Below are 24,202 nucleotides of genomic sequence, written 5' to 3'. Positions count from 1 at the left end.
GGATGTGTACAATCCGGGTATCTACTGCAAGTACGGAATTCTTCTCGCCACGTCGATTGGGCCAAAGGCCGAAACGGTTGGACCTCACAGTCGAAAGAGGTAGGAATTGCTCTAGTGTCTAGTGGGGGGCCTCCTTGTGTAAATCGTCCCTTCAACTCTCGCCGGAACAGCGGCTAGCCTATTCCTTTATCCCTTCTTGCGATTCCGGACTTAGCTTGGTCATTAGAATTCTCTCTCAAAGGCTAGCTAGAACGTAGACCGCACTGGCACATGATGGAACCCCTCGGCGACGGTCGGTCGTTGTCACACGAGCGTCAGCGTTAGATGCGATGCCTTTTGCAGTCAGTGTGTAAGGGAAAATCAATCTTCCGACATCAGAATCGATTCTGAGCGTGCATAGTAGTCTAAAGGCTAAAACTCCCCACCACTCCGAAGTAGTAGATTTATTCCTAAACCTACACATCAACGGTGAGGCCGACTGCTACAGACTTTTCACGGTGATTCAGACGAAAAACAATAGGACTAAATGTTCTCCTCTCCTCTCCCGCACTCAGACTGACTTCGACTGCAAGTTTCTTCGAAGCCTTACTCATTCAGAACGACTACGAGTTAAAGACACCGTAGCAGTTAGTCTTTATACTAAAACATATTGACCTACCTTCACAACCGTCCCGTTCTGTGATTCCGTTGGGAGTTAGAACTATTTCTTCGACGACGTCAGATTCAGATACGACAGAAAAAAATCAGATTCACCGAATAACCTTCTTCGTTTCCCTCGTCGTCGCAATTGACTCTGTCAATCAGATTTAGACAATATTCTCCTCGGGTAGAAAACGTCTCAGATGTCACTCCAAAATTTTCGTCAATTCGACCACTTGAATCGGGGCGGCCGATAGGGTCTAGTTCGTTTGGTGGCTCAAGACAGGTTGCGGAAGCAGTAATGCTATAAGCTATGCCGTTACCGGTTGAGCTCAAATCAAAGCGAATGTAGCCACCTTTGGTTGATATAATGAGTAAACGGACCAGCTATGACTGTGGATATCACAACGTTTTTCTCACCCTTATTACGAATCGTGAGAACCAGCTCAGAAGTCCGTCTACTGAAAGGAGTTCGTCTACGCCTTCCCGTCTTCTTTCCCTCGTTTGAATAGAATGGGTAGCAGGTGGGGTGTAACGTTCTCGTCGTTGGTGGGACAGTTTTGACGGCTTCTGTAGTTGGAACAGCTTCCGTAGTCGGAGCCTGAGTTGTAACGGCTTCCGTAGTTAGCGCCTGAGTCGTAAGGGCTTCTGTAGTCGGAGCCGGAGTAGTAATAGCTTCTGTAGTCGGTGCCTGAGTTGTGACAGCCTCTGTAGTAGGAGCCTGAGTTGTAACGGCCTCCGTAGTTAGCGCCTGAGTTGTAACGGCTTCTGTAGTCGATGCCGTAGTAGTGATAGCTTCGGTCGTAGTTGGTGCCTGAGTTGTAACGGCTTCCGTAGTCGGGATTTGAGTTGTAGCAAATTCTTCAGTTGGCTCCGGGATAAGTAAAAATTTCTCACAAGGACAGACATATTTTAGACGGGTATTTGCTATCGTGGAGTATGCAATACACGAACCGCGCAGTGCCGAGGTTTTTGGGGGCCAGGTACGAAATGACGACGTTAGACGCGAATTAATGTACATAGAAAGGGTTTACTTATTTATGCTCTACTTGGATGTTGTACCTGTGTCTGGTCATGGTTTGTATTTGTGTACAGATGCGGTGACTGGCTCAAGTCGATGCTACAGGGCCAATCTAGATGGCAAGTTCTATGGCCACTGCGGTGGAAATCCAACCGACGGATACATTCCTTGCGAAGAAGCGTTAGTTATCAGTAGGTGCCTGTGCTGATCTATACGCTATATAGAAACGTTATGTGCGGTAAGCTTCAGTGCCTGTCACCGCTTGACAGGCCAACGGTATCTCGTGCTTGGAGGTCGGCCACGTACCGGGTAGGCAGTGAAACCTGCCGGTGAGGACGTGCCAATGCGTTGAATTGAAGTCATACGACATTTGTATTGACTTCGTAGAAGCGTTTCAGTTACTGTTGAGGACGATGAAAGAGATCCCGGTTTGGTTGGAGACGGGACGACGTGCGGCAACGGAATGGTTAGTAGCCGCTCTCCTATCCTCGGCTTTGTTTCCTGCTGACGGTCCTTCGGTTCGTTCTTTCCATAGATCTGCATCCTAAACAAATGCGTAGACGTTCCGACTGCAAGCGCGCAATGTCCTCGCGACGACGCCGGTCAGTTGTGCTCCAACAACGGGGTAGGCGTAGCGACGTTTGACCGGGTCGTCTGTGTACCGAAATTCGCTTAGATCTGCTCCAGCGCCGGCACTTGCGTCTGCTCCGACGGCTTCACGTCAGACGATTGCAGCGGCAAATTAGGTCAGCAGCCAAGTGCGCGCTCACATTAGAGGTCGAAGTTTTTTTAATAATTTAGGCGGCGGCAATGCTGGCGTCATTGCAGGCGTCGTCGTGACGCTCATCCTTCTACTCCTAATTCTACTCGTTCTCGTTTACTTCTATCCGAACACGTTCTTTCGTCCGTGTCCGTCCTTGCGACCCGGCTGCCTCGAGAAAGGCGACGGGGCCTCGTCGTCGTACAATTTATCACAGTAATAACGAGTCTATCAAATACTGAGACGTTGCTCATTTTTCTTTGCAGGCGAGCGCCGTCGAATAATGGAAAATCCGCTGCGCGAGCGCCGCCGGCGAAGCCGCCTCCCCCGCCTCCCTCCTCGAGACCGCCTGCTCGTCCTCGTCCACCTGTTCCTCTTCGTCCTAATAACGTATACAATAAACCCGTGAATGCTTGAAGACCTTTGCCCGGCGCACGTTTCGCATGCATGTGTATGCACCTCACCTGTGGTATTACTATTGATGTGCTGAAACGTAACGTTCCTTTGCTGAAGGATAATTATGGCATGTAATTCGGAAGAAAATTCGTGACTGCCGACTTGCCACTGCCCATGGACCACAAAGTCACAAGATAGGCAATACGGTAAAAATCTATCTAATTAGCCTGCTTACATAAGGAAGACTTTTTTTGGCGAGGATCACATAATGCAGTTCAGCAGAAGTGATCAAGGGACTCTAGAACGAACGGCAGTATAGCAATGGCTTACTTGCATATATGGACCTCACCTGATGGCGGAAAAGAGAAGGAGAGCAAAGGCTTTATCTATGATTATCTGTTCTCTTCTATAGGAACGCAAATCTCATTTTTGAAAACGCCGAGATCGGCGCTCGCGTATAGCGAGCTATCTACGTCAACGTGACGTCCGTTTCGACTATCATCAGTATGGAAGCATCTACGATCACTGGCCCGATCAAGAACTCCTACACACTGATAGCAATGAAAGATAACAATTGTGGTATTTGAATAAGCGCCACCTACGTGAACATCCTGAAGGAACAGGAGCTTGATTGGGTGGAATTGATCACGGGGAGACCCACACTCACTCCTACACTCCCATTCGGCCAGAGCGACCAGAGCGACCAATGCCTCGTTCATCGCTCCTTCTTCTCCTCGCTCTCGAATTCGCTTCAGGTACGTCGGTTTCCGCGTCCCGTCATCCGCACATCGTTTTCCCTTTCGCGACTGTTGACTTCCTCTCTGCATTTCTAAGGTCTCCGAGTCGACGTCCATCGTGCAGAAGGTCGCGATCGACGAACGCCCGATATTGACTTATCGGTAACTGCATGACTCGATCTTTGCTCCCCAAACGCGTGCAATCGTGCAGGAATCGAATCGTTATCTGACTTTGCGCGTCGATAAGAACGACGGAACGAACCCGTGGCTACTCGATCTCGAAGAATCGTCCAAGTTCGCAGAAAAAGGGCCATGAAAAATAGCAAACAACAAAAATCATTTTTTTCAAATTAGAGATTTCCTCTCGTCCCGATTCGTTACGCGTCACTTCGACGCGAGCAATACCGAAGTTCTAACGCGGGCACGTAAATCCCTGATTCAGTGACGACCCACGCGAGAATTAATATCCACAGGAATATTCGGCTTGCCACTATCGGGGTCGACTGCGAGACGTACCTGATTCCCACGTGGTTATCAGCACATGCGGAGGGACCAAGTAGAAGGAGAAAGAAAAGAGTATTATGATCAGGCTGAAAGTGCTCTTTTTTCTTCAAGCGGAATTATTCACGACGGGAAGAGAACTTATAGTATTCAACCAGACAGTGATGGAGCGGTATGTTGTAGGCTTCCCTCTGAGTAAGTGTATGAAGAGAATGTGCTCTAGGAATCGTCTCATCTCTTGTCTGAAAGTGCTAGTGACGAAATCGCTTCCTATTGCGGTACAGTTCGCGTAGAGATGCGTCGTATCTTCAACTATGATTGATTGTTTTGCACTGTAGGTGTAACTCATCGGTCTCCACCTAGCAAATCGAGTCTAAAGCCTCCCCATCAGCATCATCATTACGTGGTACACACGCTTTATTTCTCGTGTCTTTACTGTTTTACACGCTCTGTCTCAGGCCAAACGATCTCCCATATATCCTTACACGATCGAACTGACGTTTGTCGCCGACATAGATCTTGTAAAGAAAACCATCGTCTTCGTATTGATTTTGGCGAGTCGATTTGGGCTCCTTAGTACAAAAACGCAAAGGAGAACGTCACGGAATTGCAAACGATTCTTCTGCGATTTGCAAACGTCATAAGCGCCGTACGCTCCGTAGAGATTCAAATGGCTCCCCCTCTATCGTCATCCTTTCCCTCTGAAACTTAGATCTATAAGCGCTCCGACCAAGGCGTTCGCGTTGTTCTCATTGCGATCGAAGTCTGGTCAAATGGCAACCGAGCCACTGTTCTGAGCGACTTCAAGACGACGCTCCAAAACTTCGTAACGTACAATGGGGACACGTTGCAGAAAGATCCTCTCTTCACATCGGACAACACGCAACTATTAACGTAACATGATCCTTGACACATTTTTGGGAATTTTAGTGAAAATCTTTCAACACAGGGGAATCGATTTCACCGGCACTACAAAGGGATATGCCAACGTCAAGACAATCTGCCAGGGTCGGACTTCAGCAGCCGTTGTAGAGGTTATTTGCGCAGTCCACTAGGAAATCTCTTAATTAAGCAATCACTTTTTTGCTGAAGGTGTATAGTTTAGGTGGGGTTGAGGTGGCTGGCATCATGGCTCACGAGATGGGGCACAATTTTGGCATGCAGCACGACGAGGATAGTAATGCTTTGATCCGTACTATGTTTGACGTGTAATAACGTCGTCTTTCTAGTTGTAAGCTGTCCTTGTAGTGATCCTGACGGCTGTGTCATGTCTGCCGTCCTGTCCGGGTAATTTTGAGAGACAATGTTATTACTTTAGTTCTATTATTTGTTTGTTTGTTAATCTCTAGAGAAAGAAATTTCACCTTTTCTGAGTGTAGTCGAGCTACGCTGAAACAGACTCTAGATGAAGGTCAAGGATCTTGTCTTACCAATCTACCAGAGAAGGTTAGATAAACGTGTCTACGAATTCAATCTATGGTTTTGTTGATCCAAGAAAAGAGAGCGTTTATACTGTATAGATTGAGGGTCCGGTTGTGTGTGGCAACGGCTTTGTTGAGTCAGGTGAAGAGTGCGACTGCGGAACCGTCGAGGTTTGGGAGCAAACGTTGATCCTTTTCCATGCCGGATGAGTACTCAATTAGGAATGTGCCCAAGCCAATGATATGTGCTGCAATCCGCGCACGTGTACATTCAACGCCGGCGCGGTGTGCACCGATGCGGACGATGCCTGTTGCGAGAACTGTCAGGTGAGAGATTATCGTTTTCCTTTCTTCTTCTCGTTCACTGTCAACTGCGCTTCTTTTAGTTTTCTGCAGTAGGAACGCTGTGTCGGTCGGCAAAGGGTGACTGTGATCTGGAAGAAGTTTGCACAGGCGTAAGCGCTCGTTGTCCGACCAATCTCTACAAATACGATGGAACGAACTGTACGGGAGTCGATGAGAATGACGTGAGAGTTTGGCAGGTGAAAATTTCTCACAAGGATAGACATATTTTAGACGGGTATTTGCTATCGTGGAGTATGCAATACACGAACCGCGCAGTGCCGAGGTTTTTGGGGGCCAGGTACGAAATGACGACGTTAGACGCGAATTTTATAACTAAATGTACATAGAAAGGGTTTACTTATTTATGCTCTACTTGGATGTTGTACCTGTGTCTGGTCATGGTTTGTATTTGTGTACAGATGCGGTGACTGGCTCAAGTAGATGCTACAGGGCCAATCTAGATGGCAAGTTCTATGGTCACTGCGGTGGAAATCCAACCGACGGATACATTCCTTGCGAAAAAGCGTTAGTTATCAGTGGGTGCCTGTGCTGATTTCTATACGCTATATAGAAATGTTATGTGCGGTAAGCTTCAGTGCCTGTCATCGCTTGAGAGGCCAACGGTATCTCGTGCTTGGAGGTCGGCCACGTACCGGGCAGGCAGTGAAACCTGCCGGTGAGGACGTGCCAATGCGTTGAATTGAAGTCATACGACATTTGTATTGACTTCGTAGAAGCGTTTCAGTTACTGTTGAGGACGATGAAAGGGATCCCGGTTTGGTTGGCGACGGGACGACGTGCGGCAACGGAATGGTTAGTAGCCGCTCTCCTATCCTCGGCTTTGTTTCCTGCTGACGGTCCTTCGGTTCGTTCTTTCCATAGATCTGCATCCTAAACAAATGTGTTGACGTTCCGACTGGAAGCGCGCAATGTCCTCGCGACGACGCCGGTCAGTTGTGCTCCAACAATGGGGTAGGCGTAAGCGAAGTTTGACCGAGTCGTCTGTGTATCGAGATTCGCTTAGATCTGCTCCAGCGCCGGCACTTGCGTCTGCTCCGACGGCTTCATGTCCGACGATTGCAGCAGAAAATCAGGTCAGCATGCAGCTACGTGCCCCGCAGATTTGCATCCTAAACATATGCGTTGACGTTCCGATCGCAGGCGCGCAATGTCCACAAGACGACGCCGGTCATGTGTGCTCCAGCAACGGAGTAGGCATATAGGGAAATTTGGCCGTGCCATCTCTGTACCGAACGTTTCTTAGATCTGCTCTAGTGCCGGCACTTGCATTTGCTCCGTCGGCTTCGAGTTGGACGATTGTAGCAGAAAATCAGATCAACAGCTACCCGGTACTGTACGTGCGCGCAGAACTGCATTGCAAACAAACGTTGGTGCGTAGATGTTCCGACTACAAGCGTGCCATGTCCTGAAGACGACGCCGGTCGGTTGTGCTCCAACAACGGGGTATAGGCAGAGCAACGTTTAATCGTTTTTGTACCGAACGTTGCTTAGATCTGCTCCAGTGCCGGCACTTGCGTCTGCTCGGACGGCTTCACGTCAGACGATTGCAGCAGACATTCAGGTCAGCAGCTACGTGAGTTCATATGAGTATCAGGTCGATTTGTCAATAATTCAGGCGGTAGCGGCGGCGGCGGCAATGCTGGCGTCGTTGCTGGCGTTGTTATGACACTCGTCCTTCTGCTCTGAATCGCCGCTCTCGTCCACCTGTTCACCTTTGTCGGATACATATATACTACCCGTGATGCTTCGCGGTGTTCTTTGCACTAAAGTTTAGCGACTTAATTCGAATCTTTGAGCGTCAATTTAACGACTTTATACGAGCATATCGTCATTTTCACAACTATTCGCCGACTTCCGGTGGGCTAATAGAATTAGTTGGGGCCTTCATTATCAGTATCAGGTTTATTTACCCACGGGTGCCTTCAGCCAATAATAGGTCGATCTACCGTGCCAATTCAATTGCTATTGGGTGACAACTAAAGTCGACGGTTATCAACACAGTCCATTGTGAAAGAAGGAAACCATGCGCTCTGTTCTGAAGATCGTCGCTCTTCTCCTCTGTGTTAGCAGATGTTGGCAAGCGATTTCCGCCGCGGCGTTGGCCGTTGACGAAGGTCCTCAACCTAAGGTGTGTACATAGGGCGGCGGTCCGTGAGAATTCGTGACTTTCTACGAAGGATATCGCCGAGGCAATTCTATCACTGGATTGCCAAGCTGGAATTGTTGGTATGAGGCAAAGCTTAATCCACAGACACGAGCTCTTCCTACAGTCCACAGTTCTAGCCCGAGGAGTTTCCCGTAAAGTCCCCAATAAAAGCCGCGGCCGCAGAAAAAGTGCGGTCTCTATTCGAGCGTGAGGGTTATTTTTCTCATAAAAACGTTTGCAATGGCATCGGAGTGGCTTCGCCGTATGCACAAAGCAGTTTAGCACCTTTTTCAAGTTAGTGCGCGGCTTCTCCTTTACGATAAAAGGAAACTTTCTGCGGCTTCTAATCGAGGGCGGCGTTTATTGGGGACTTTACGGTATCTATGAAACTACTAAAAGTTTTAGTAGAGCCCGATCTGTTTGTCTTAACGTTTCCTTCCTACTTCTCCGAAAAGGCGTAGCCCCCCTCCTTATTTTGTCGTAGCCCCCCCCCCCCCCCCCCCCCCCCCCCCCCCTCTCAATCTAACCCCAAAATTGCTCATTTCAGAATCTGTCCAAGACGTTCGAGGTTCTCCGTCTGCAGCAAAAGACGATTCCGTTTCTATAGCCATCTGCCCTTCTGGATTTGTCATCTCGAATTGCCGCTGTAGCGTTGCAAATTGTGATGGTGTTATCGTGAGCTCGACAGTGTGCCGCGCCTATGCTTCATATCTAAGTGGGAGTGTCACGGTATGCCGGATCTAACATCGCGCAATTTTTCACAGATTTATCAAACATTTAGGCAGTTGCCGTCTGCACTAAGTACAAAGACGGCAGCGTTGATTTCATATACACTCGCACTCCAGCAACCTCGTACAACGTGCCAGCCAGAGTCAATTCGTTCACGTGTCCCGGAGACTATCGTCTTCTCACGTGCAACACTCACACGTACTGGTATAGGACACCAAGTTTTGGTCTCGCCACGACATCGGGGAACAAATGCTCTTTTGACTGCAAAACAACAACAAAAGCCTGCGTTCTCTACACCGCATGCTTTAGTAAGATCGTTTTATAAAATCTAAAGTTCTGACAATCTACTTTGTCTGTTTTAGAACGAGTTGACTCTTTGCCTTCGGTCAGCATTGCGTCAAGCACAGAGATAATCAAGGGACCGCTGTCTGAGGCGCGCGACGACAGCCCTTCAAAGGCTCAGTGTCCATCCGGCTTTACAATGGCATCGTGTCGTTGCAGCATTGTCGAGTGTGATGGAGTCATAATGGGAGATACTTGGTGCACGGCTTATACGTCTCATTTGAGAAAGCGAGTGCAGGCAAGTGATATTCTATTTCTGTACTAGTTATTAGTACCTCTTTTTTTCAGGCTGTGGCAACGTGTGTGAAATATGGTCTGAACTCTGTCAGCATCTCTCGTATCAAGCTTCCAACAAGTGGCTTTTCAACGGGTACTCTGTCATACACCTGCCCCACTGGCACTTCCTTGCTCTCCTGTAACACTCATACCTACTGGTACAAAAAAGGCGTGTCTGGTCTTGCTGACGTTAACAGCAGAACGTGTTCCATCAACTGTGCTCTGATACACAGTGGAAGAGGATGTAATTTGTACGTGAAATGCTTGAGTACGGTTTTTCAAAACGCGATCTCTTTACTTCCCAGCTAATCATAAATTTTCTCTTTTAGAACGAATTGACTCTTTGCCTTCGGTCAACATTGCGCCAAGCACAGAGATAATCAAGGGACCGCTGTCTCAGGCGCGCGACGACAGCCCTTCAAAGGCTCAGTGTCCATCCGGCTTTACAATGGCATCGTGTCGTTGCAGCATTGTCGAGTGTGATGGAGTCATAATGGGAAACACTTGGTGCACGGCTTATACGTCTCATTTGAGAAAGCGAGTGCAGGCAAGTGAAATTCTATCTCTGTGCTAGTTATTAGTACCTCTTTTTTTCAGGCTGTGGCAACGTGTGTGAAATATGGTCTGAACTCTGTCAGCATCTCTCGTATCAGGCTTCCAACAAGTGGCTTTTCGAAGGGTACTCTGTCATACACTTGCCCCACTGGCACTTCTTTGCTCTCCTGTAACACTCATACCTACTGGTACAAAAAAGGCGTGTCTGGTCTTGCTGACGCTAACAGCAGAACGTGTTCCATCAACTGTGCTCTGATACACAGTGGAAGTGGATGTAGTTTGTACGTGAAATGCCTGAGTACGGTTTTTCAAAACGCGATCTCTTTACTTCCCTATCATAAATGTTCTCTTTTACAGAAAACCTCCTTGACTAGAAGGGGAATGAGTGATGGAGTTGACAATTTGAGAGCCATTGCGTCTCTGATCTGTGTTTGTTGTTTGTTCTTGTATGTCTGAGCACACCTAGGCTATCGTGGTCTGAATCTGTGAGTGTCTGTGTCTTGTAAGGCCCTGTGTTTGCAAGTTTCTCATCACTAACGTTTATGGATGTGTACAATCCGGGATTTACCAGTATCTTCTACTGCAAGTACGGAATTCTTCTCGCCACGTCGATTGGGCCGAAGGCCGAAACGGTTGGACCTCACAATGAGTTGTCGAAAAAGGTAGGAATTGCTCTAGTGTCTAGTAGGGGACCTTCTTGTGTAAATCCTCCCTTCAACTCTCGCCGGAACAGCGGCTAGCCTATTCCTTTATCCCTTCTTGCGATTCCGGACTTAGCTTGGTCATTAGCATTCTCTCTCAAAAGCTAGCTAGAACGTAGACCGCACTGGCACATGATCGAACCCCTCGGCAACGGTCGGTCGTTATCACACGAGCGTTAGCGTTAAATGCGATGCCTTTTGCAGTCAGCGTGTAAGGGAAAATCGATCCTCCGACATCAGAATCGATTCTGAGCGTGCATAGTAGTCTAAAGGCTAAAACTCCCCACCACTCTGAAGTAGAGTAGAGACAACTCGCCCAAATTTATTCCTAAACCTACACATCAAAACGTGACGGTGAGGTCGACTGCTACAGACTTTTCATGGTGATTCAGACGAAAAACAATAGGACTAAATGTTCTCCTCTCCTCTCCCGCACTCGATCAGACTGACTTTGACTTCAAGTTTCTTCGAAGCCTTACTCATTCAGAACGACTACGAGTTAAAGACACCGTAGCAGTTAGTCTTTATACTAAAGCATGTTGACCTACCTTCACAACCGTCTCGATTTGTGATTCCGTTGGGAGTTAGAACTATTTCTTCGATGACGTCAGATTCAGATATGACAGAAAAAATCAGATTCACCGAATAACCTTCGTCGCTTCCCTCGTCGTCGCAATTGACTCTGTCAATCAGATTTAGACAATATTCTCCTTGGGTAGAAAACGACTCGGATGTCGCTCTAAAATTTTCGTCAATTCGACCTCCTGGGTCGGGGCGGCCGATAGGGTCTAGTTCGTTTGGTGGCTCAAGACAGGTTGCGGAAGCAGTAATGCTATAAGCTATGCCGTTACCGGTTGAGCTCAAATCAAAGCGAATGTAGCCACCTTTGGTTGATATAGCAGCTTGAGTAAACGGACCGGCTATGACTGTGGATATCACAGCGTTTTTCTCACCCTCATTACGAATCGTGAGAACCAGCTCAGAAGTCCGTCTGCTGAAAGGAGTTCGTCTACGCCTTCCCGTCTTCTTTCCCTCGTTTGAATAGAATGGGTAGCAGGTGGGGTGTAACGTGCTCGTCGTTGGTGGGACAGTTGTAACGGGTTCCGTAGTTAGCGCCTGAGTCGTAAGGGCTTCTGTAGTCGGAGCCGGAGTAGTAATAGCTTCTGTAGTTGGAGCGTGAGTTGTAACAGCTTCCGTAGTCGGTGCCTGAGTTGTAATGGCTTCTGTAGTAGGAGCTTGAGTTGTAACGGCCTCCGTAGTTAGCGCCTGAGTCGTAAGGGCTTCTGTAGTCGGAGCCGGAGTAGTAATAGCTTCTGTAGTTAGCGCCTGAGTCGTAAGGGCTTCTGTAGTCGGAGCCAGAGTAGTAATAGCTTCTGTAGTCGGTGCCTGAGTTGTGACAGCCTCTGTAGTCGGTGCCCGAGTTGTGACAGCCTCTGTAGTAGGAGCCTGAGTTGTAACGGCCTCCGTAGTTAGCGCCTGAGTTGTAACGGCTTCTGTAGTCGGTGCCGTAGTAGTGATAGCTTCCGTCGTAGTTGGTGCCTGAGTTGTAATGGCTTCCGTAGTCGGGATTTGAGTTGTAGCAAATTCTTCAGTTAGCTCCGGGTCAACGAACGTAAAGACCGATGTCGTGTCGTTTGGTGGTGGCGGTGGCAATTCATCAGTGTCAACTCGAAGTAAAACCCTCAAAACCGTTACGTTTAATAGTGGCACCCTGATACGACGTTGCCAGGGCGGATCACTATTACTCGACGTGGCAAAAATGCACGTTCGGTCCTGAGCATCGAGAAATTGGCACGACGGTGCCGACGGCGGTCGATCGAAAATAGCTAAAGAAAATTGGCCCATATAGCCCACATCGCTTTAAATAAATCGTAGTCGTCTACCCAATCTGCACGTTGGCTCCTCTCCCGTCCAATATCCATCACGGCACTGTCTTATTCTCGTTCCTACTGGACGAAACCCGGCCGGACATTCGCGTTGGGTTAACGAATACGTAGCCGTCCATGTCCTCCTCTTCGTTCTCCGATTAAACACACTTTTATACCTTATCGAACCGTAAGAGGGCAACTTCAGTCGGGGACAGAAAATTGTGCACGGAACGTTCGTCGGTAGACCATACTTCCGGCAATTCTTTGCATCTTAGAACAAAATGGAGTTATAGTTTGCGATGGTCGCACGAGAGCTCTACCAAACACCTCCACTCATAATGCGCTAGAACCTATACTGCATAACAGAACGCTTCAGCTCTACAGTATTTATTTGCGTAGAGCAACGAAGAACTCGGGGAGGTACTAGCTGTATTCTATCGTAAAGCACGCACCTGATACACACTTCGTGTTTGCGCTGCCCGTCCAAGAGTTGTCGCCGGGAAGACAGTATCTCACTCTTGGACCAGACAGTTTGAATCCTGGAGGGCACGAATATCTCGCTTTCCAAAGGCGAACCACCTCGTAGCGTTCTGGCGAATCTATCCACATTCGAACACTCCATTTTGCAACGGACACTTGTCCTCCATTTAAAGCCTTCGGAGGCGAATTTAGACATCCTAAATTGCGAAAATAATAAAGCGAAATAGCCCCATACATTATGTACCTTGGAGCGGTATTTCTAAGAAAGCGAAATGTTAGGATAATTAGAAAGGCATCCGGTATACTGTACCTTTGACGCAGACCGGCACACTTCCGTCCCACTTCCCTCTTGGAAAGCAATATCTAGTCGTCGGGCCTTCGAGTCGGTATCCCCTCTGGCACCCGTAGAACGCAACCCAGCAGGTCAATCGAACAGCCGTCGGTCGCCGTCCTCCGCCCACGACGACTCGTACGACTGACAGCGACACGAAAACCGAACCAAGCTTGGGTTTAAGCGCCGCCTCGCCGCAGCCTTCATACATGTGGAATCAAGACCCGTGCATCCCATATTATATCATGTTAGTTATAAGACTCACGCGAAAGACTCCCTTGGGACCAAATAAGACGCAAGTCTATAGAAGAAGCAAATATCGTTAAGCGCCATGAAAAAGCTGATCATAAATCGATCATTCGAATAATGTGGACCAATGCGATTGTCTCATAATGTGGGACGATCGCACAGGACGTTGCTTTTGCCCCCATGCTGATAGTGTAAATATGCAGCGTGAGAAATTGTTTCCTACGTACGTACCTGGCTCGCAGACGGGCATCTCTCCCTTCCACTTGTTTCCGGGTAGGCACGTTCTTGTCGGTGGCCCTTTCATAAGGTATCCCGGTGAGCACGAATACCGAGCGACCCAGATGCGATTGCGCTCCGAACTCGAGCCCGCCGCCTCGTCAGCGACACGAACGATGCCGTACTTGAGCGGAGTCGCACTCTCGCTGCAGCCTAAGAAATCGGTCGGTAAAACCTTATAGCAAAAGTCCCCAGCCGCTTTGTTTTCTTCTCACTTCGAACAATCCTGTCAGTGAATCCGTTTGAAAGCGATGCCAATGCGAAGAGGCGAACGAGCAGCTGGAGCAATCCGTGCATGGTTGCACCTACGTTTTCTGCACTAGAGTTGGCTTTTCTAGAGCGAGCTTATATCCCGTAAAGGGGGAAGTCACACCCAAATTCCAGGGGAAAAGGGCGTTTCGAGGTCGATCCACACACCCGTTTGCAAAAGAAGTTTCGTTTGGTCTTCTAATGCTGTGACTTTAGGGATTATTAACTTCTTGTAGTAGGTATGAGTCGGAGGAAGTGGAGAAGTGGCAAATCTGCTTATATTCTTCGGCCGGAATGCATTTCCGCCGTGCATCATCTTCGTGCATCATCTCCGTGTGACGCACAAAAATGCAGGAAAATCCAGGGGAAAAAGCGGGGCACTCCTTTCCTTCCCTTCCCTCTTAAATAAATAAACAATCTCGCGCAGTTAGGGCTGCTGTAACCTAGGTGCTCTTAAAATAGCTGATCAATCGATTCTTATGGCGAGCCGCGATTTTCGATGATCAATTATCATCGCAAAGTCGTCGAGTAGAGGGGTAGAGGAGACCATGCGGAGGCTATATTTCCTTTGTTTATTGAAAGTATTGCAATGTGTGGATTTAATAAAAACTGACGCCTAGGCTCAGTCCATAAAAAGAGGTCAAGAAATTTGATGAAGAGCATCAATGTACATTTTATGAGATTGAAGTTGATCACCTCTACTGCTGTACTGCTGTTTGGTGAGAATCAGTTCCGCGAGCACTTTTTCCTTGTCAATGGTCAACGTCTCATTTTCCATGGTCAATTTCTCGTTTTTCATCTTCAGATCCTGAGCTTCTTTTTTCAATGCAGCTATTTCATCGTCTTTTATACAATCTTGATACATTAGCTGAGGACGACGTGCTGCGGACAAACTGTTTTCGTAACCAACACTTTCTGAAGGTTGATCTTCAAACTGCGTGAGAGAATCATGTGTACGTACTTTAGCCACACAGGCAACCATACACTTACCTGAAAGCGTATATCTGTATCAGAACCCTGATACACTAGCTGAGGATGACGTGCGGGCAAGCAATGTTTGTGAGTAGGTTGATCTTCTTCAAACTGTATGCCGGAGAATAAGCGCACGTTTAGCCAAACTGTATACTTACCTGAAGGCGTATATCGCTGTCAGATTCAACAGAACCTAAGTTGTTGGGATGGCACATGACGACACCAGCGGCTATATACACTACTAGTATACTACATATACATATATGTATAGTACTACCACGGATCTTAGATCCGTGGTACTACCGTACATAAATAAAAGTGACGTCATAATTTAGGTATGCGATATTTCTGGAACAGAAACCAATGAATCTGTCAAACACGCGATCTTTAGGCCAGAAATAACGTTGCGCGCAGGCTGAATTCTGAACGGTTGCCGACAGTGGTTCTCATCTCGCTTACGTGAGTCTAACGTTAATTACAGGCGGCGAACACTGACGCAGGTGTCAGCAGCCAGAAGTGTAACGTCGCCGACAACGTAGTTCTGGGGCGAGTCACGAGACGCTGTCGGCGTTCTCTAGGCAGTTAACGCGCTCTACCATTGCCGAGATGGACGTTCGAGAAGTTTTCGGCTCCATACTTACAAACTCAGCGATCAGTGTCGCTTACCACCCATTCCACCTCTCCAAAACCCTCATGCAAGTACGCTCAATCGCCAACAACAAGCGGGACCCCTCAAAAAAATCACCCCACTTCCTTCTCCCCAGGTCGGCCACGAGCCCCTGCCACCCTACGAAGGCAAATCGTTTCCCCTACGCCGCCCCGTCACCCGCCTCCCAAACGTCTTTTCCTACATCGGACACGTGCGCTCGATCGACGGAATGTTCGGCCTCTATCGCGGCCTCGTGCCGCGCCTCTTGGAGCACGCCGTCGGCACGCTCGCCGGCGACTACGCTCTCTCGCGCATACCGCTCGATCGGCGCATCGATCTCGATCCGCACGCGTGCACCGTCGCCGATTACGCGCTCTTCAAAGCGAAAGAGGGCGCGCGTCTCTGCGTGGCGCGCGCCGTCGCCGTCGTCGCGAGCCATCCGCTGCACGTGATCGGCTTGCGCGCCATCGTCCAATTCGTCGGACGCGAAACGATATACGATTCGATTCCGTCCGCCGTCATGGAGATTATTTCCCGCGACGGAGTTCCCGGATTGTTTGCCGGGTTGCTACCGCGACTCGCCACCGAAATGACGTCGATTCTGCTCATTCACACCATATCGTCTATAGTTTCGTATCTCGTCGGCTATTTCCAGCCGGAGAAGAACGACAAGGAAGGGGAAGACGACTTGAAGTTTCAACTTCGATTCATCTCCACCTACTTTGCTCGTTACATCATGTTTCCTTACGAGTTATCCTGCACGCTATTGGTCGTAAATGATTGCGGATTGAAGGCGACGGAGTCGCCGTTGATGCCCGTTTTTGATGGATTTTCCGGCTGCTGGGCGTATTTGGTGAGAGAGAAAGCGTTTAAAAGGGGCAGCAATATATTTTTTAGGACTCTATAGTTCTCTCTAGCGCTTAGGGGAGAGATGGATTTCCGTTCCCATTGATTTTGTGTACGGTTTGGTATTAATGTTAGTCTGTGTGCGGCTTTGGGGACTGATTGCGGTCCAGTTACTCGCGTGAATGAGGATCTAATACATGTTTATACTGTGACCACCTCTATATGAAGATTACCTGTCTAGTTTCCTCTTTGTAGAGTGAAGGTTTAGCGTCGAATGATTCCATGTATGTTAGTTTTTAGTATTTCTAATTCTCAGCAAAAGTCGTAAGCAGAGCTATTGTAAGAGTTCTTCCATTTGGTGAATGATCCTGGGCATTGTATCACGCGGTATCACCAAGACTGTTCGAATGGGAATCAATGAGTCTTCGTCATCATCGTCGTCATCTGCCCTCACTGAAGTTTTGTCGTCTACCGCGTAACTGAATGACATTGTTGCCATCTAAGCAAAGACTGGTTCACACTGACACGATTATTTTCTCTTATTTTCACTTTTGACAGGATCTCTTCTTCCGCGTTGCAGAATTTGATGTCGGAGTTGGTACTATCTATTCTATGGGCTGCAGCTCCAGACTGTCCTCCTCGCTTCTTTTTCTTTCCCTTCTTGGGGCGTCGGACATCAGGCTCTTTGTATGACTTGCATATGATAATAAAGTAGCGAAAATTGAAAGATGCGTCCTTAGCACGATCAATATCATCCCTAAAGAATACCCATTTGTTAGATTGACTTTGTTCTCATTGGCTAACCTACAGCAAATTTTTATACGATGGTAATGCTATTTGAGGAGGAATATTCAAGAAGCGTTCGCTTAGAAGCAGGCCAGTGTCGCCGTCATCGTTTCCATGCAGCAAAGCGGTAAGTTTGGAGTGGACTTCTCCATCAGAACACTTCGTTTCAATCAACTTGATTATCTCTTTTACACAGCCCTTATCCTGATAAAGGGATTGAATTTCCTGCACTGTACATAAGATATACAGTACTTTATGCAATCTCGTATTGATAACAGTTGTCAGGCCAAATACGTTATCCTCATCGTCAGACTCATCGTCAGAGTCTCCTTCACTTTGACGTATCTGATATTAGAGAGGTATCTCTTTGGTGTGCTAGGCTCACTCTAGCTTTACCTTAATAACACTGCCAACATTTTCTTGAGACAATACGAGGTCCGTCAATTCTCCTACGTTTACGGGAGAGCTTGAAAATAGCTAAGGATGTTGCTGAACACTGATTATGACGCTTTTTCAAAATTCTGACTTGATTGAGAAGGCGTTTTATGCCGTGGAAATCGTCTGCTTCTGGTTGTCGCGCTTCGAACTCGACCTGCACTTCCTGTGGAGGATTTTATCGTTTAACAAACTATAAATACTTTAGTACCATATCTATAGGTAAATCAGAGTCAGAATCGTTGGATGTGCTGTCATCCTTTCGCTTTTTTCGACTCATCTCTGTAGGCTTAGCGCGCGCATTTTGGTACGCTTCCTTTAATATCTATGCGCACACCTGCGCACACCGCGCACACCAAACCAACGGTTAGACGCGGTTGATATTCGTAACGGGCGGGAAATGTGGGGCTCCCGCCCGGCGGTATAGGCGCGCGATCATCTCTCGGGTAGAGAGGGCACTGGCAATTCGATGCCTATCTGTCAGGAACCACTCCCACGGGTGAGGGCGCGGCCGGACACCCTCCGGGCACCTGAACCAGGGCCCCCTTGCTGGGCAAAGGGGTGGGTACGTAGGAATATCAAGTATGTACAGAGACTTGACCTCGTGCACGTGATCCTTTGCCTTTGTTGTTTCCCCTTCGTACTACTCTTCGTGGGATTTTTATTCCGCCAGCGTAATCGTCATGAAGGATCGCAGTAGCAGCGAAGAAGACGCTGGCGACGTAGACGACAATGGGGCCCCCGCGCAGGAGGACCGAGAAAATTCCGAACTGCAGCCTCCTCGTCGGCCGCTCATAGAAGAGCGCGCGCGCGACGGTACTTGCTACGTCGATCTCAGCTTCCTCTTGGGCAAACATTGCCGCGTGACGATAAAAGGACAACTACTGTCTTCGCCGCCGACAAACGACGAGCTTCCGAGCACCTCGAGCCATGCGGAAGCGTACGAGCTCACCGAATCGGACATTCAGCGACGTTTCGAGGTACATAGAAGATAGCGTTGATGGCGGGGCTCTTCAAGAATTCATTTTTTTCAGTATGGGTCACGTGATGACTCCAGTTTAGAGCGTCATAATCCACTGAAGAATGGGCTTCTTTCTGATTTATTTCCATTTGAAATGTTTGATTCTCATCCAGAAAGTGCTCCTTTGACATAGACTTGGGCATCAAAATCTAAGATTGCCTATCAAGTCCTAGAACTAAATTCTCTAATTGATTTCCTACGTAAGTCCCTTTCTTTTTTTAGCATAGATTTTCTGTCTTAGTTCTAGAACAATAATCTATAGGTTCATATCGAATACGGGCATTTCAATCCGGGCGCGATCGATCGATCCGGGCATCCATTAAGCGTTCACGTGATTGCCTCGCAGTTTCCTATCAAAAACTCTGTGTGTTCCGTTCAAGACAGAATGCAGTACGGTTTGAAAGCGTGCACGTGCACCAACCAGCTGTGTAAATATATGTACATACATATGAGATCGGTGTTTGCTGCAGGTCGAAGGGGGATGGTGTTGAAGAACGACCGCTTCCGGACGTCAAAGCTGCGGAAGAACGGCAAGACGCTTCGTCCAGAGCAGATGAAAAGACAGAAGACCTCAATAGAAACGATCCTCGCCATCCTTATGGCGTCCAGCGCTATTTGAAGTCGAGTCCGTGCACTGATTCTTCTTCGCGTCGACGTGGCAACGATCGTGACGAAAGGAGTGAGTCGCGTCGTCGTTATTCAGTGAAGCTGGAGGGACCGGGCGTTACTGCAAATTTCTACGGAGACACGTCAGAGGGTCTTGCAAAGCATCTTAGAGAAGAGGTACAGCACCTCAAAACGCAAGTCTGTGAGCTGGAGGCAAAGAATGCGAATCTGGAGAAGAAACTGGCTGTCTTTGAAGGCAAGCAATCGGAACAGAAGGAGGCAGAGGCTGCAAAAATGAGAGCACAGCAAGAGAACGAACTGCTACAGAAAATGATGCAGTGTTTATCTTCAACGAAGCAGAAGTTGATTCCGCTTGAAGGTTCGTCTGCTTCCAATCCGTCTATCTGGAAAAGTACACTGTCAAGTGTGCTTTCAAATATCGGTATTGTTACAGTATGCATTACAAAGTCTTTGTTTTCCAGTGCACTGTTTTAGATCAATGCCTTGCTCAGGAAGAAGGCAAAAAAGGCGAACAATACGCAGTGAAGCTATAAATAGTTGCTAAAGGAAGCAGATAAGAAGTAAGAAAATTATGGAGTATGTTGTGTAGCTTTAGGCAAGCGTTCTTAGTCAGGTATACAATATTAGTGTACACATACGTAATGAACCCGATTGCAGTGCATTAGGCAAAGGAAAAAAGTTATAATCTGATAGGCTTAGACATGAGAAAAATTAGGGTCTCTACAAAATGTTGCACCGTCCTTTTTTCGACTCATCTTTGTAGGCTTAGCGCGCGCACCTTTCAGGTTTTTACTTCTTTTACCGGCCTCTTCAGCAGCAATTACTACAAATTCTAGGCCGAAAGCTCAATGCTAGCAGCTCAAGAAGCAGGCCACTGATTCCAAGTGGACTGACGGTGACAAGCCTTTTTCTGGAAAGAAATACCGGTAATGCTGATCGCTTTTCTTTCCACTACTCCGAGCAGTCGCATTCCGCATCTACGGCGCTTAATCGAGACCAAATTCTTATGAAGCAGCAACTCTCAGGTGACATTTATGCAGGAAAGGAATATTTTGTTTATTGCCGGTTTTATTTGATTATATATCAAGCATGCATATGGGCAGGCATGCTATGGATAGCCAAATTCACCTGGTCTCACTTTTTTGTTTTTTTTTTCTAGCGCGGCAGTAAGCTCTGTGAGAAATGCTCCAGTTATTTGCTCCTGTCAGTAAAAAAGTGACCCATTTGAACTATCCACGAATACAGTCATGATTACCAATACTTCCAAGACATCTTTGCTTAGTATTTGAAGTTGCTGCTGCAAATGATCTTTTATGTGTTTCTTAAAGTGAGAAGATTTGTATTTCCACGGCAACTGCAGCTGCAAACTCTTAATTAACGCAGATGTTGGAAGTTGAAAGTGTTGGCGTTTTCATTTATTACTTTAAAATCAATGCATTGATCGATGAATTTATCTTTTGGGATTTTTTCAAGGAGACGTATGAGTTCTTTCAGTTGCTGCTCGCCTGGGATATGAACTTCTTCAAGAGACTCTGGCTTTGGTTGCTTAGTGCACTGAGCTTCCTAAAACACATTTGTACATGCTAGAGTGTCATACCTCGTCATCTTCTTTTGATAGTGCCTCATCTTTTATTGCTTTAGCCTGCTTCTTTTGTCGTTCTTCCTCTTCCTTTTCCTTTTTCCTATTTTCGGCTAATTCCTTTTCAAGTTGAATTCTTTCTTTACGTCGTTTGATTTCTTCTTTTATCTGTAGGAATGTACAGTAACACGAAGGGTGCCTTGGACACACTGCCAAAGTATTAGGCAATACCGGTATGTTAAAGAGGCTTTCTATTTGAGTCCATTGACGAGCGTTGAATTCCTCTTTTAGACTCAGCACTCTTCCTTGTTTCAGATAAGGAAGGAGATCTTTTTGAGTGTCTTGGTATAGTCGCTAACGACGATGACACTGCGAGCTTCGGCCATTCAAGTTTTCCGTCGATGCGCGTGGCGATTGAATGGGAATGGGTCGTTCCACGCGACACACACGCTTATCAGAAGTTGCGATGACGAATGACTTATTGTTCGTGTCTAGACTATCACGGCGTCGCGCATTCCTACATTCCTACAGGTAATTGGCCAAATCCGGATTGACATGCAATTCCTAATAAAGGCTTTCTTTTACTAATACTTTGTCATTTTCCACTCAGATCGAATCAGAGCCGGTTACCGCTGAGCTGACTTGACGTAAAACGACATCGTAATGGGAACCGTCTCGAGCGCAGAATTGGCAAGGGCTATTCGTGAAGCCACCAACGAGAAGACTAAAAGAGAGGAAGAAGAACAAAGCAAACTTGACGCGGAAAAAAAAATTCGCATTGCTAACGAACAAGAAGCAGCAAGGCTTCGAGCCGAAGAAGAGAAACTCGTTTCAGAGCAGAAATTGCTTGAAGATCTGAGACTGAAGCGGAAAAAACTGCTTGACAGTTTCAATTCACAAAAGTATCTCATGATAGGAGCACCGGGTGCTGGGAAATCATCCTTCATCAATTCCTTCAATTACGTCATGAATCTCATATTCGATGAAGACGTCGACTATGAGGAAGTCGCCGAAGTAGGCGGTGGCAAGGGTTTTTCCAAAACTCAAATGTTTGAAGAGTTCAGCGCCGAATTGGATGAAGGGATGTATTCGAAAATGACGGACGAGGAGATGAGAGCGAAAGCACCGGCTTTCTTCGACGTCGCCGGCATTCCAAATCAGTCCAAATACAGCGCATTGATCCAAGCCATGGCCCAAGGCAAGGTCGAAGACGATACGGCAATCAATCCTCTACCGTAGAATTGGCGAAGCTTCGATGCGGTCAGTTAGATAACATATTTATGTATTTGCACATTGCACTACTCTCTTATTAGAAATTCGCATCTTTGTCATCATTACAAAAGTCGATCTGCTGCCTAAGGAAGATGCAGAGGAAAAGCTTAAGTCATTTATTGAATCGTTGAAAAATTCTGTCAACATTGAAGAAAATCGCATTTTCAAAATCACCAATTTCACTCCTTCGGATAGAAGAAAAGATTACACAATGCAGCCAATCAAGTCAAAGCAGATTGAATTTCTCGATGCCTTCAATCAAATATTGCAGTACAAACCAAGATTTATGCGAAAGAAGAAGCGAAGAGCTAATAAGGCTTTTTCACCACCGCCTCCTGAAGCAGAATCTCTTACCTAGAGGCCTGCAGGAGACACGAGTTGTGCGCTCTCGTCTAATACATACCATGTTATATGGTCACTTGATCTTGTAAACGCACGTGATTGATTGTTGTTTGTCCAATGTCCCCCGTCGTGGGCCCGTTCTGTACTACTCTTCGTGGGCTTTTTATTCTGTCAGCGTAATCGTCATGAAGGATTTCAGTAGCAGCGAAGAAGACGCTGGCGACGTAGACGACAATGGGGCCCCCGCGCAGGAGGTCCGAGAAAGTTCCGAACTGCAGCCTCCTCAACGCTCGCTCATAGAAGATCGCGCGAGCGACGGTACTTGCAACGTTGATCTCAGCTCCCTCTTGGGCAAACAATGCTGCGTGACGATAAAAGGACAACTACTGTCTTCGCCGCCGACAAACGACGAGCTTCCGAGCACCTCGAGCCACGCGGAAGTGTACGAGCTCACCGAATCGGACATTCAGCGACGTTTCGAGGTACATAGAAGATAGCGTTGATGGCGGGGCTCTTCAAGAATTCATTTTTTTCAGTATGGGTCACGTGATGACTCCAGTTTAGAGCGTCATAATCCACTGAAGAATGGGCTTCTTCCTGATATATTTCCATTTGAAATGTTTGATTCTCATCCAGAAAGTGCGTCTGCTTCTTTGACATAGGCATTAAAATCTAAGATTGCCTATCAAGCCCCAGAACTAAAATTCTCTAATTGATTTCCTACGTAAGTGTCTTTCTTTTTTAGCATAGATTTTCTGTCTTATTTCTAGAGCAATAATCTATATAGGTTTATATGGAATACAGGCATTTCAATCCGGGCATGGTCGATCCGGGCACGTTCGATCGATCCGGGCATCCATTGCTGTTCACGTGATTTCCCCGCAGTTTCCTATCAAAAACCCAGTGTTCCGTTCAAGACAGAATGCAGTATGGTTTGAAAGCGTGCATGTGCACCAACCAGCTGTGTAAATATATGTACATACATATGAGGTCGGTGTTTACTGCAGGTCGAAGGAGGATGGTGTCGAAGAACGACCGCTTCCGGACGTCAAAGCTGCGGAAGAACGGCAAGACGCTTCGTCCAGAGCAGATGAAAAGACAGAAGACCTCAATAGAAACGATCCTCGCCATCCTTATGGCGTCCAGCGCTATTTGAAGTCGAGTCCGTGCACTGATTCTTCTTCGCGTCGACGTGGCAACGATCGTGACGAAAGGAGTGAGTCGCGTCGTCGTTATTCAGTGAAGCTGGAGGGACCGGGCGTTACTGCAAATTTCTACGGAGACACGTCAGAGGGTCTTGCAAAGCATCTTAGAGAAGAGGTACAGCACCTCAAAACGCAAGTCCGTGAGCTGGAGGCAAAGAATGCGAATCTGGAGAAGAAACTGGCTGTCTTTGAAGGCAAGCAATCGGAACAGAAGGAGGCAGAGGCTGCAAAAATGAGAGCACAGCAAGAGAATGAACTGCTACAGAAAATGATGCAGTGTTTGTCTTCAACGAAGCAGAAGTTGATTCCGCTTGAAGGTTCGTCTGCTTCCAATCCGTCTATCTGGAAAAGTACACTGTCAAGTGTGCTTTCAAATATCGGTATTGTTACAGTATGCATTACAAAAGTCTTTGTTTTCCAGTGCA

At 47.3% G+C, this 24,202-nt stretch overlaps 9 protein-coding genes and 1 long non-coding RNA gene across 14 annotated transcripts; 5 read left to right on the top strand and 5 right to left on the bottom strand.

The window, feature by feature from the left end:
- The first annotated feature begins 2 nt into the window (after positions 1-2).
- LOC136185316 (disintegrin and metalloproteinase domain-containing protein 15-like) lies at positions 3-2,903 on the top strand. The gene is made up of 8 exons (XM_065972425.1): positions 3-99; positions 1,735-1,840; positions 1,885-1,989; positions 2,048-2,126; positions 2,196-2,285; positions 2,337-2,406; positions 2,462-2,636; positions 2,687-2,903. The coding sequence occupies exons 1-8, from the start codon at positions 3-5 to the stop codon at positions 2,835-2,837; spliced, it is 873 nt and encodes a 290-aa protein (XP_065828497.1). The 3' UTR covers positions 2,838-2,903.
- LOC136185317 (uncharacterized) lies at positions 2,882-3,352 on the bottom strand. The gene is made up of 3 exons (XR_010669512.1): positions 3,166-3,352; positions 3,052-3,114; positions 2,882-2,984 (listed from the first exon to the last, which is right to left on the bottom strand). It is a non-coding gene; the product is annotated as an uncharacterized lncRNA (long non-coding RNA).
- On the top strand, positions 2,953-7,661 carry LOC136185313 (zinc metalloproteinase-disintegrin-like NaMP). The gene is made up of 30 exons (XM_065972422.1): positions 2,953-3,022; positions 3,099-3,571; positions 3,651-3,715; positions 3,765-3,847; positions 3,908-3,974; positions 4,027-4,109; positions 4,169-4,226; positions 4,278-4,332; positions 4,393-4,460; positions 4,513-4,575; positions 4,632-4,703; positions 4,767-4,948; positions 5,004-5,088; positions 5,147-5,231; positions 5,284-5,341; positions 5,404-5,500; positions 5,575-5,646; positions 5,698-5,802; positions 5,862-6,002; positions 6,052-6,118; positions 6,240-6,345; positions 6,392-6,496; positions 6,555-6,633; positions 6,703-6,792; positions 6,845-6,914; positions 6,982-7,031; positions 7,085-7,169; positions 7,220-7,284; positions 7,333-7,402; positions 7,457-7,661. Exons 2-30 carry the CDS (start codon positions 3,523-3,525, stop codon positions 7,525-7,527), a joined length of 2,346 nt encoding a protein of 781 aa, XP_065828494.1. The 5' UTR covers positions 2,953-3,022; positions 3,099-3,522; the 3' UTR covers positions 7,528-7,661.
- Positions 7,662-7,814: 153 nt separating this feature from the next.
- Positions 7,815-10,462, top strand: LOC136185521 (uncharacterized). Its single transcript, XM_065972681.1, has 9 exons — positions 7,815-7,969; positions 8,019-8,067; positions 8,535-8,716; positions 8,769-9,024; positions 9,079-9,296; positions 9,347-9,602; positions 9,664-9,881; positions 9,932-10,187; positions 10,247-10,462. Exons 1-9 carry the CDS (start codon positions 7,865-7,867, stop codon positions 10,261-10,263), a joined length of 1,557 nt encoding a protein of 518 aa, XP_065828753.1. The 5' UTR covers positions 7,815-7,864; the 3' UTR covers positions 10,264-10,462.
- A 425-nt stretch (positions 10,463-10,887) lies between these two features.
- Positions 10,888-14,279, bottom strand: LOC136185522 (uncharacterized). 2 transcript variants are annotated; one of them, XM_065972682.1, is made up of 9 exons: positions 14,010-14,279; positions 13,750-13,947; positions 13,535-13,570; positions 13,249-13,470; positions 13,183-13,197; positions 12,911-13,135; positions 12,474-12,728; positions 11,139-12,416; positions 10,888-11,082 (listed from the first exon to the last, which is right to left on the bottom strand). In XM_065972682.1, the coding sequence occupies exons 1-9, from the start codon at positions 14,089-14,091 to the stop codon at positions 11,066-11,068; spliced, it is 2,328 nt and encodes a 775-aa protein (XP_065828754.1). In that variant the 5' UTR covers positions 14,092-14,279; the 3' UTR covers positions 10,888-11,065. The 2 variants fall into 2 exon arrangements, with proteins under 2 accessions (XP_065828754.1, XP_065828755.1); XM_065972683.1 differs by lacking the exon at positions 10,888-11,082 and having other exon boundaries at positions 11,249-11,422; positions 11,475-12,416.
- Positions 14,280-14,601: 322 nt separating this feature from the next.
- LOC136184806 (uncharacterized) lies at positions 14,602-15,613 on the bottom strand. Of its 4 annotated transcripts, none has more exons than XM_065971784.1 (4): positions 15,475-15,613; positions 15,174-15,244; positions 15,034-15,126; positions 14,602-14,977 (listed from the first exon to the last, which is right to left on the bottom strand). In XM_065971784.1, the coding sequence occupies exons 2-4, from the start codon at positions 15,228-15,230 to the stop codon at positions 14,684-14,686; spliced, it is 444 nt and encodes a 147-aa protein (XP_065827856.1). In that variant the 5' UTR covers positions 15,231-15,244; positions 15,475-15,613; the 3' UTR covers positions 14,602-14,683. The 4 variants fall into 4 exon arrangements, with proteins under 4 accessions (XP_065827856.1, XP_065827857.1, XP_065827859.1 ...); XM_065971785.1 differs by having other exon boundaries at positions 15,324-15,599; XM_065971787.1 differs by having other exon boundaries at positions 15,174-15,253; positions 15,475-15,591.
- On the top strand, positions 15,584-16,722 carry LOC136184802 (mitochondrial carrier homolog 2-like). Its single transcript, XM_065971779.1, has 2 exons — positions 15,584-15,714; positions 15,780-16,722. The coding sequence occupies exons 1-2, from the start codon at positions 15,622-15,624 to the stop codon at positions 16,569-16,571; spliced, it is 885 nt and encodes a 294-aa protein (XP_065827851.1). The 5' UTR covers positions 15,584-15,621; the 3' UTR covers positions 16,572-16,722.
- Positions 16,723-16,788: 66 nt separating this feature from the next.
- LOC136184803 (BRCA2 and CDKN1A-interacting protein-like) lies at positions 16,789-18,021 on the bottom strand. The gene is made up of 7 exons (XM_065971780.1): positions 17,943-18,021; positions 17,823-17,897; positions 17,693-17,773; positions 17,549-17,641; positions 17,319-17,500; positions 17,060-17,267; positions 16,789-17,009 (listed from the first exon to the last, which is right to left on the bottom strand). Exons 1-7 carry the CDS (start codon positions 18,009-18,011, stop codon positions 16,845-16,847), a joined length of 873 nt encoding a protein of 290 aa, XP_065827852.1. The 5' UTR covers positions 18,012-18,021; the 3' UTR covers positions 16,789-16,844.
- Positions 18,022-18,326: 305 nt separating this feature from the next.
- On the top strand, positions 18,327-23,495 carry LOC136184804 (uncharacterized). Its single transcript, XM_065971782.1, has 12 exons — positions 18,327-18,711; positions 18,766-18,952; positions 19,015-19,142; positions 19,223-19,800; positions 19,854-20,274; positions 20,344-20,404; positions 20,539-21,191; positions 21,250-21,489; positions 21,569-22,218; positions 22,272-23,054; positions 23,109-23,296; positions 23,360-23,495. The coding sequence occupies exon 9, from the start codon at positions 21,622-21,624 to the stop codon at positions 22,195-22,197; it is 576 nt and encodes a 191-aa protein (XP_065827854.1). The 5' UTR covers positions 18,327-18,711; positions 18,766-18,952; positions 19,015-19,142; positions 19,223-19,800; positions 19,854-20,274; positions 20,344-20,404; positions 20,539-21,191; positions 21,250-21,489; positions 21,569-21,621; the 3' UTR covers positions 22,198-22,218; positions 22,272-23,054; positions 23,109-23,296; positions 23,360-23,495.
- Positions 20,488-21,473, bottom strand: LOC136184376 (nucleolar protein 58-like). Its single transcript, XM_065971268.1, has 5 exons — positions 21,462-21,473; positions 20,977-21,126; positions 20,802-20,942; positions 20,635-20,748; positions 20,488-20,580 (listed from the first exon to the last, which is right to left on the bottom strand). Exons 1-5 carry the CDS (start codon positions 21,471-21,473, stop codon positions 20,488-20,490), a joined length of 510 nt encoding a protein of 169 aa, XP_065827340.1.
- Positions 23,496-24,202: the final 707 nt, after the last annotated feature.

The sequence above is a fragment of the Oscarella lobularis genome, chromosome 3, assembly GCF_947507565.1.
Source record: "Oscarella lobularis chromosome 3, ooOscLobu1.1, whole genome shotgun sequence".
NCBI classification, from domain to species: domain Eukaryota; kingdom Metazoa; phylum Porifera; class Homoscleromorpha; order Homosclerophorida; family Oscarellidae; genus Oscarella; species Oscarella lobularis.
Note: the sequence above shows the minus strand (reverse complement) of the source record. Positions and strands in the feature narration are given on the sequence as shown.

What these genes read in the sequence shown, in the direction of transcription:
- LOC136185521 (XM_065972681.1), top strand. Translation starts at nt 7,865, where the DNA reads ATGCGCTCTGTTCTGAAGATCGTCGCTCTTCTCCTCTGTGTTAGCAGA. An exon ending in TCTCTACACCGCATGCTTTA is followed by an intron (nt 9,025 to 9,078) that starts GTAAGATCGTTT and finishes TGTCTGTTTTAG; the next exon opens with AACGAGTTGACTCTTTGCCT. An exon ending in ATTTGAGAAAGCGAGTGCAG is followed by an intron (nt 9,297 to 9,346) that starts GCAAGTGATATT and finishes TCTTTTTTTCAG; the next exon opens with GCTGTGGCAACGTGTGTGAA.
- LOC136184376 (XM_065971268.1), bottom strand. An exon ending in TATCAAAAGAAGATGACGAG is followed by an intron (nt 20,943 to 20,976) that starts GTATGACACTCT and finishes AATGTGTTTTAG; the next exon opens with GAAGCTCAGTGCACTAAGCA. An exon ending in ATCAATGCATTGATTTTAAA is followed by an intron (nt 20,749 to 20,801) that starts GTAATAAATGAA and finishes GCGTTAATTAAG; the next exon opens with AGTTTGCAGCTGCAGTTGCC.
- LOC136185522 (XM_065972682.1), bottom strand. Translation starts at nt 14,091, where the DNA reads ATGCACGGATTGCTCCAGCTGCTCGTTCGCCTCTTCGCATTGGCATCG. An exon ending in GTCCCAAGGGAGTCTTTCGC is followed by an intron (nt 13,471 to 13,534) that starts GTGAGTCTTATA and finishes ACATGTATGAAG; the next exon opens with GCTGCGGCGAGGCGGCGCTT. An exon ending in AAACACGAAGTGTGTATCAG is followed by an intron (nt 12,729 to 12,910) that starts GTGCGTGCTTTA and finishes TTTTGTTCTAAG; the next exon opens with ATGCAAAGAATTGCCGGAAG.
- LOC136184804 (XM_065971782.1), top strand. Translation starts at nt 21,622, where the DNA reads ATGGGAACCGTCTCGAGCGCAGAATTGGCAAGGGCTATTCGTGAAGCC.
- LOC136184806 (XM_065971784.1), bottom strand. Translation starts at nt 15,230, where the DNA reads ATGTGCCATCCCAACAACTTAGGTTCTGTTGAATCTGACAGCGATATA. An exon ending in ACAGCGATATACGCCTTCAG is followed by an intron (nt 15,127 to 15,173) that starts GTAAGTATACAG and finishes TCCGGCATACAG; the next exon opens with TTTGAAGAAGATCAACCTAC. An exon ending in ATACAGATATACGCTTTCAG is followed by an intron (nt 14,978 to 15,033) that starts GTAAGTGTATGG and finishes TCTCTCACGCAG; the next exon opens with TTTGAAGATCAACCTTCAGA.
- LOC136184803 (XM_065971780.1), bottom strand. Translation starts at nt 18,011, where the DNA reads ATGAGTCGAAAAAAGCGAAAGGATGACAGCACATCCAACGATTCTGAC. An exon ending in ATGTTGGCAGTGTTATTAAG is followed by an intron (nt 17,642 to 17,692) that starts GTAAAGCTAGAG and finishes CTCTAATATCAG; the next exon opens with ATACGTCAAAGTGAAGGAGA. An exon ending in CCATCGTATAAAAATTTGCT is followed by an intron (nt 17,268 to 17,318) that starts GTAGGTTAGCCA and finishes GGTATTCTTTAG; the next exon opens with GGATGATATTGATCGTGCTA.
- LOC136185313 (XM_065972422.1), top strand. Translation starts at nt 3,523, where the DNA reads ATGCCTCGTTCATCGCTCCTTCTTCTCCTCGCTCTCGAATTCGCTTCA. An exon ending in GATCTCGAAGAATCGTCCAA is followed by an intron (nt 3,848 to 3,907) that starts GTTCGCAGAAAA and finishes TTTTCAAATTAG; the next exon opens with AGATTTCCTCTCGTCCCGAT. An exon ending in TTACCAATCTACCAGAGAAG is followed by an intron (nt 5,501 to 5,574) that starts GTTAGATAAACG and finishes TATACTGTATAG; the next exon opens with ATTGAGGGTCCGGTTGTGTG.
- LOC136184802 (XM_065971779.1), top strand. Translation starts at nt 15,622, where the DNA reads ATGGACGTTCGAGAAGTTTTCGGCTCCATACTTACAAACTCAGCGATC. An exon ending in TCTCCAAAACCCTCATGCAA is followed by an intron (nt 15,715 to 15,779) that starts GTACGCTCAATC and finishes CCTTCTCCCCAG; the next exon opens with GTCGGCCACGAGCCCCTGCC.
- LOC136185316 (XM_065972425.1), top strand. Translation starts at nt 3, where the DNA reads ATGTGTACAATCCGGGTATCTACTGCAAGTACGGAATTCTTCTCGCCA. An exon ending in CGATTGCAGCGGCAAATTAG is followed by an intron (nt 2,407 to 2,461) that starts GTCAGCAGCCAA and finishes TTAATAATTTAG; the next exon opens with GCGGCGGCAATGCTGGCGTC. An exon ending in TCGTCGTACAATTTATCACA is followed by an intron (nt 2,637 to 2,686) that starts GTAATAACGAGT and finishes TTTTCTTTGCAG; the next exon opens with GCGAGCGCCGTCGAATAATG.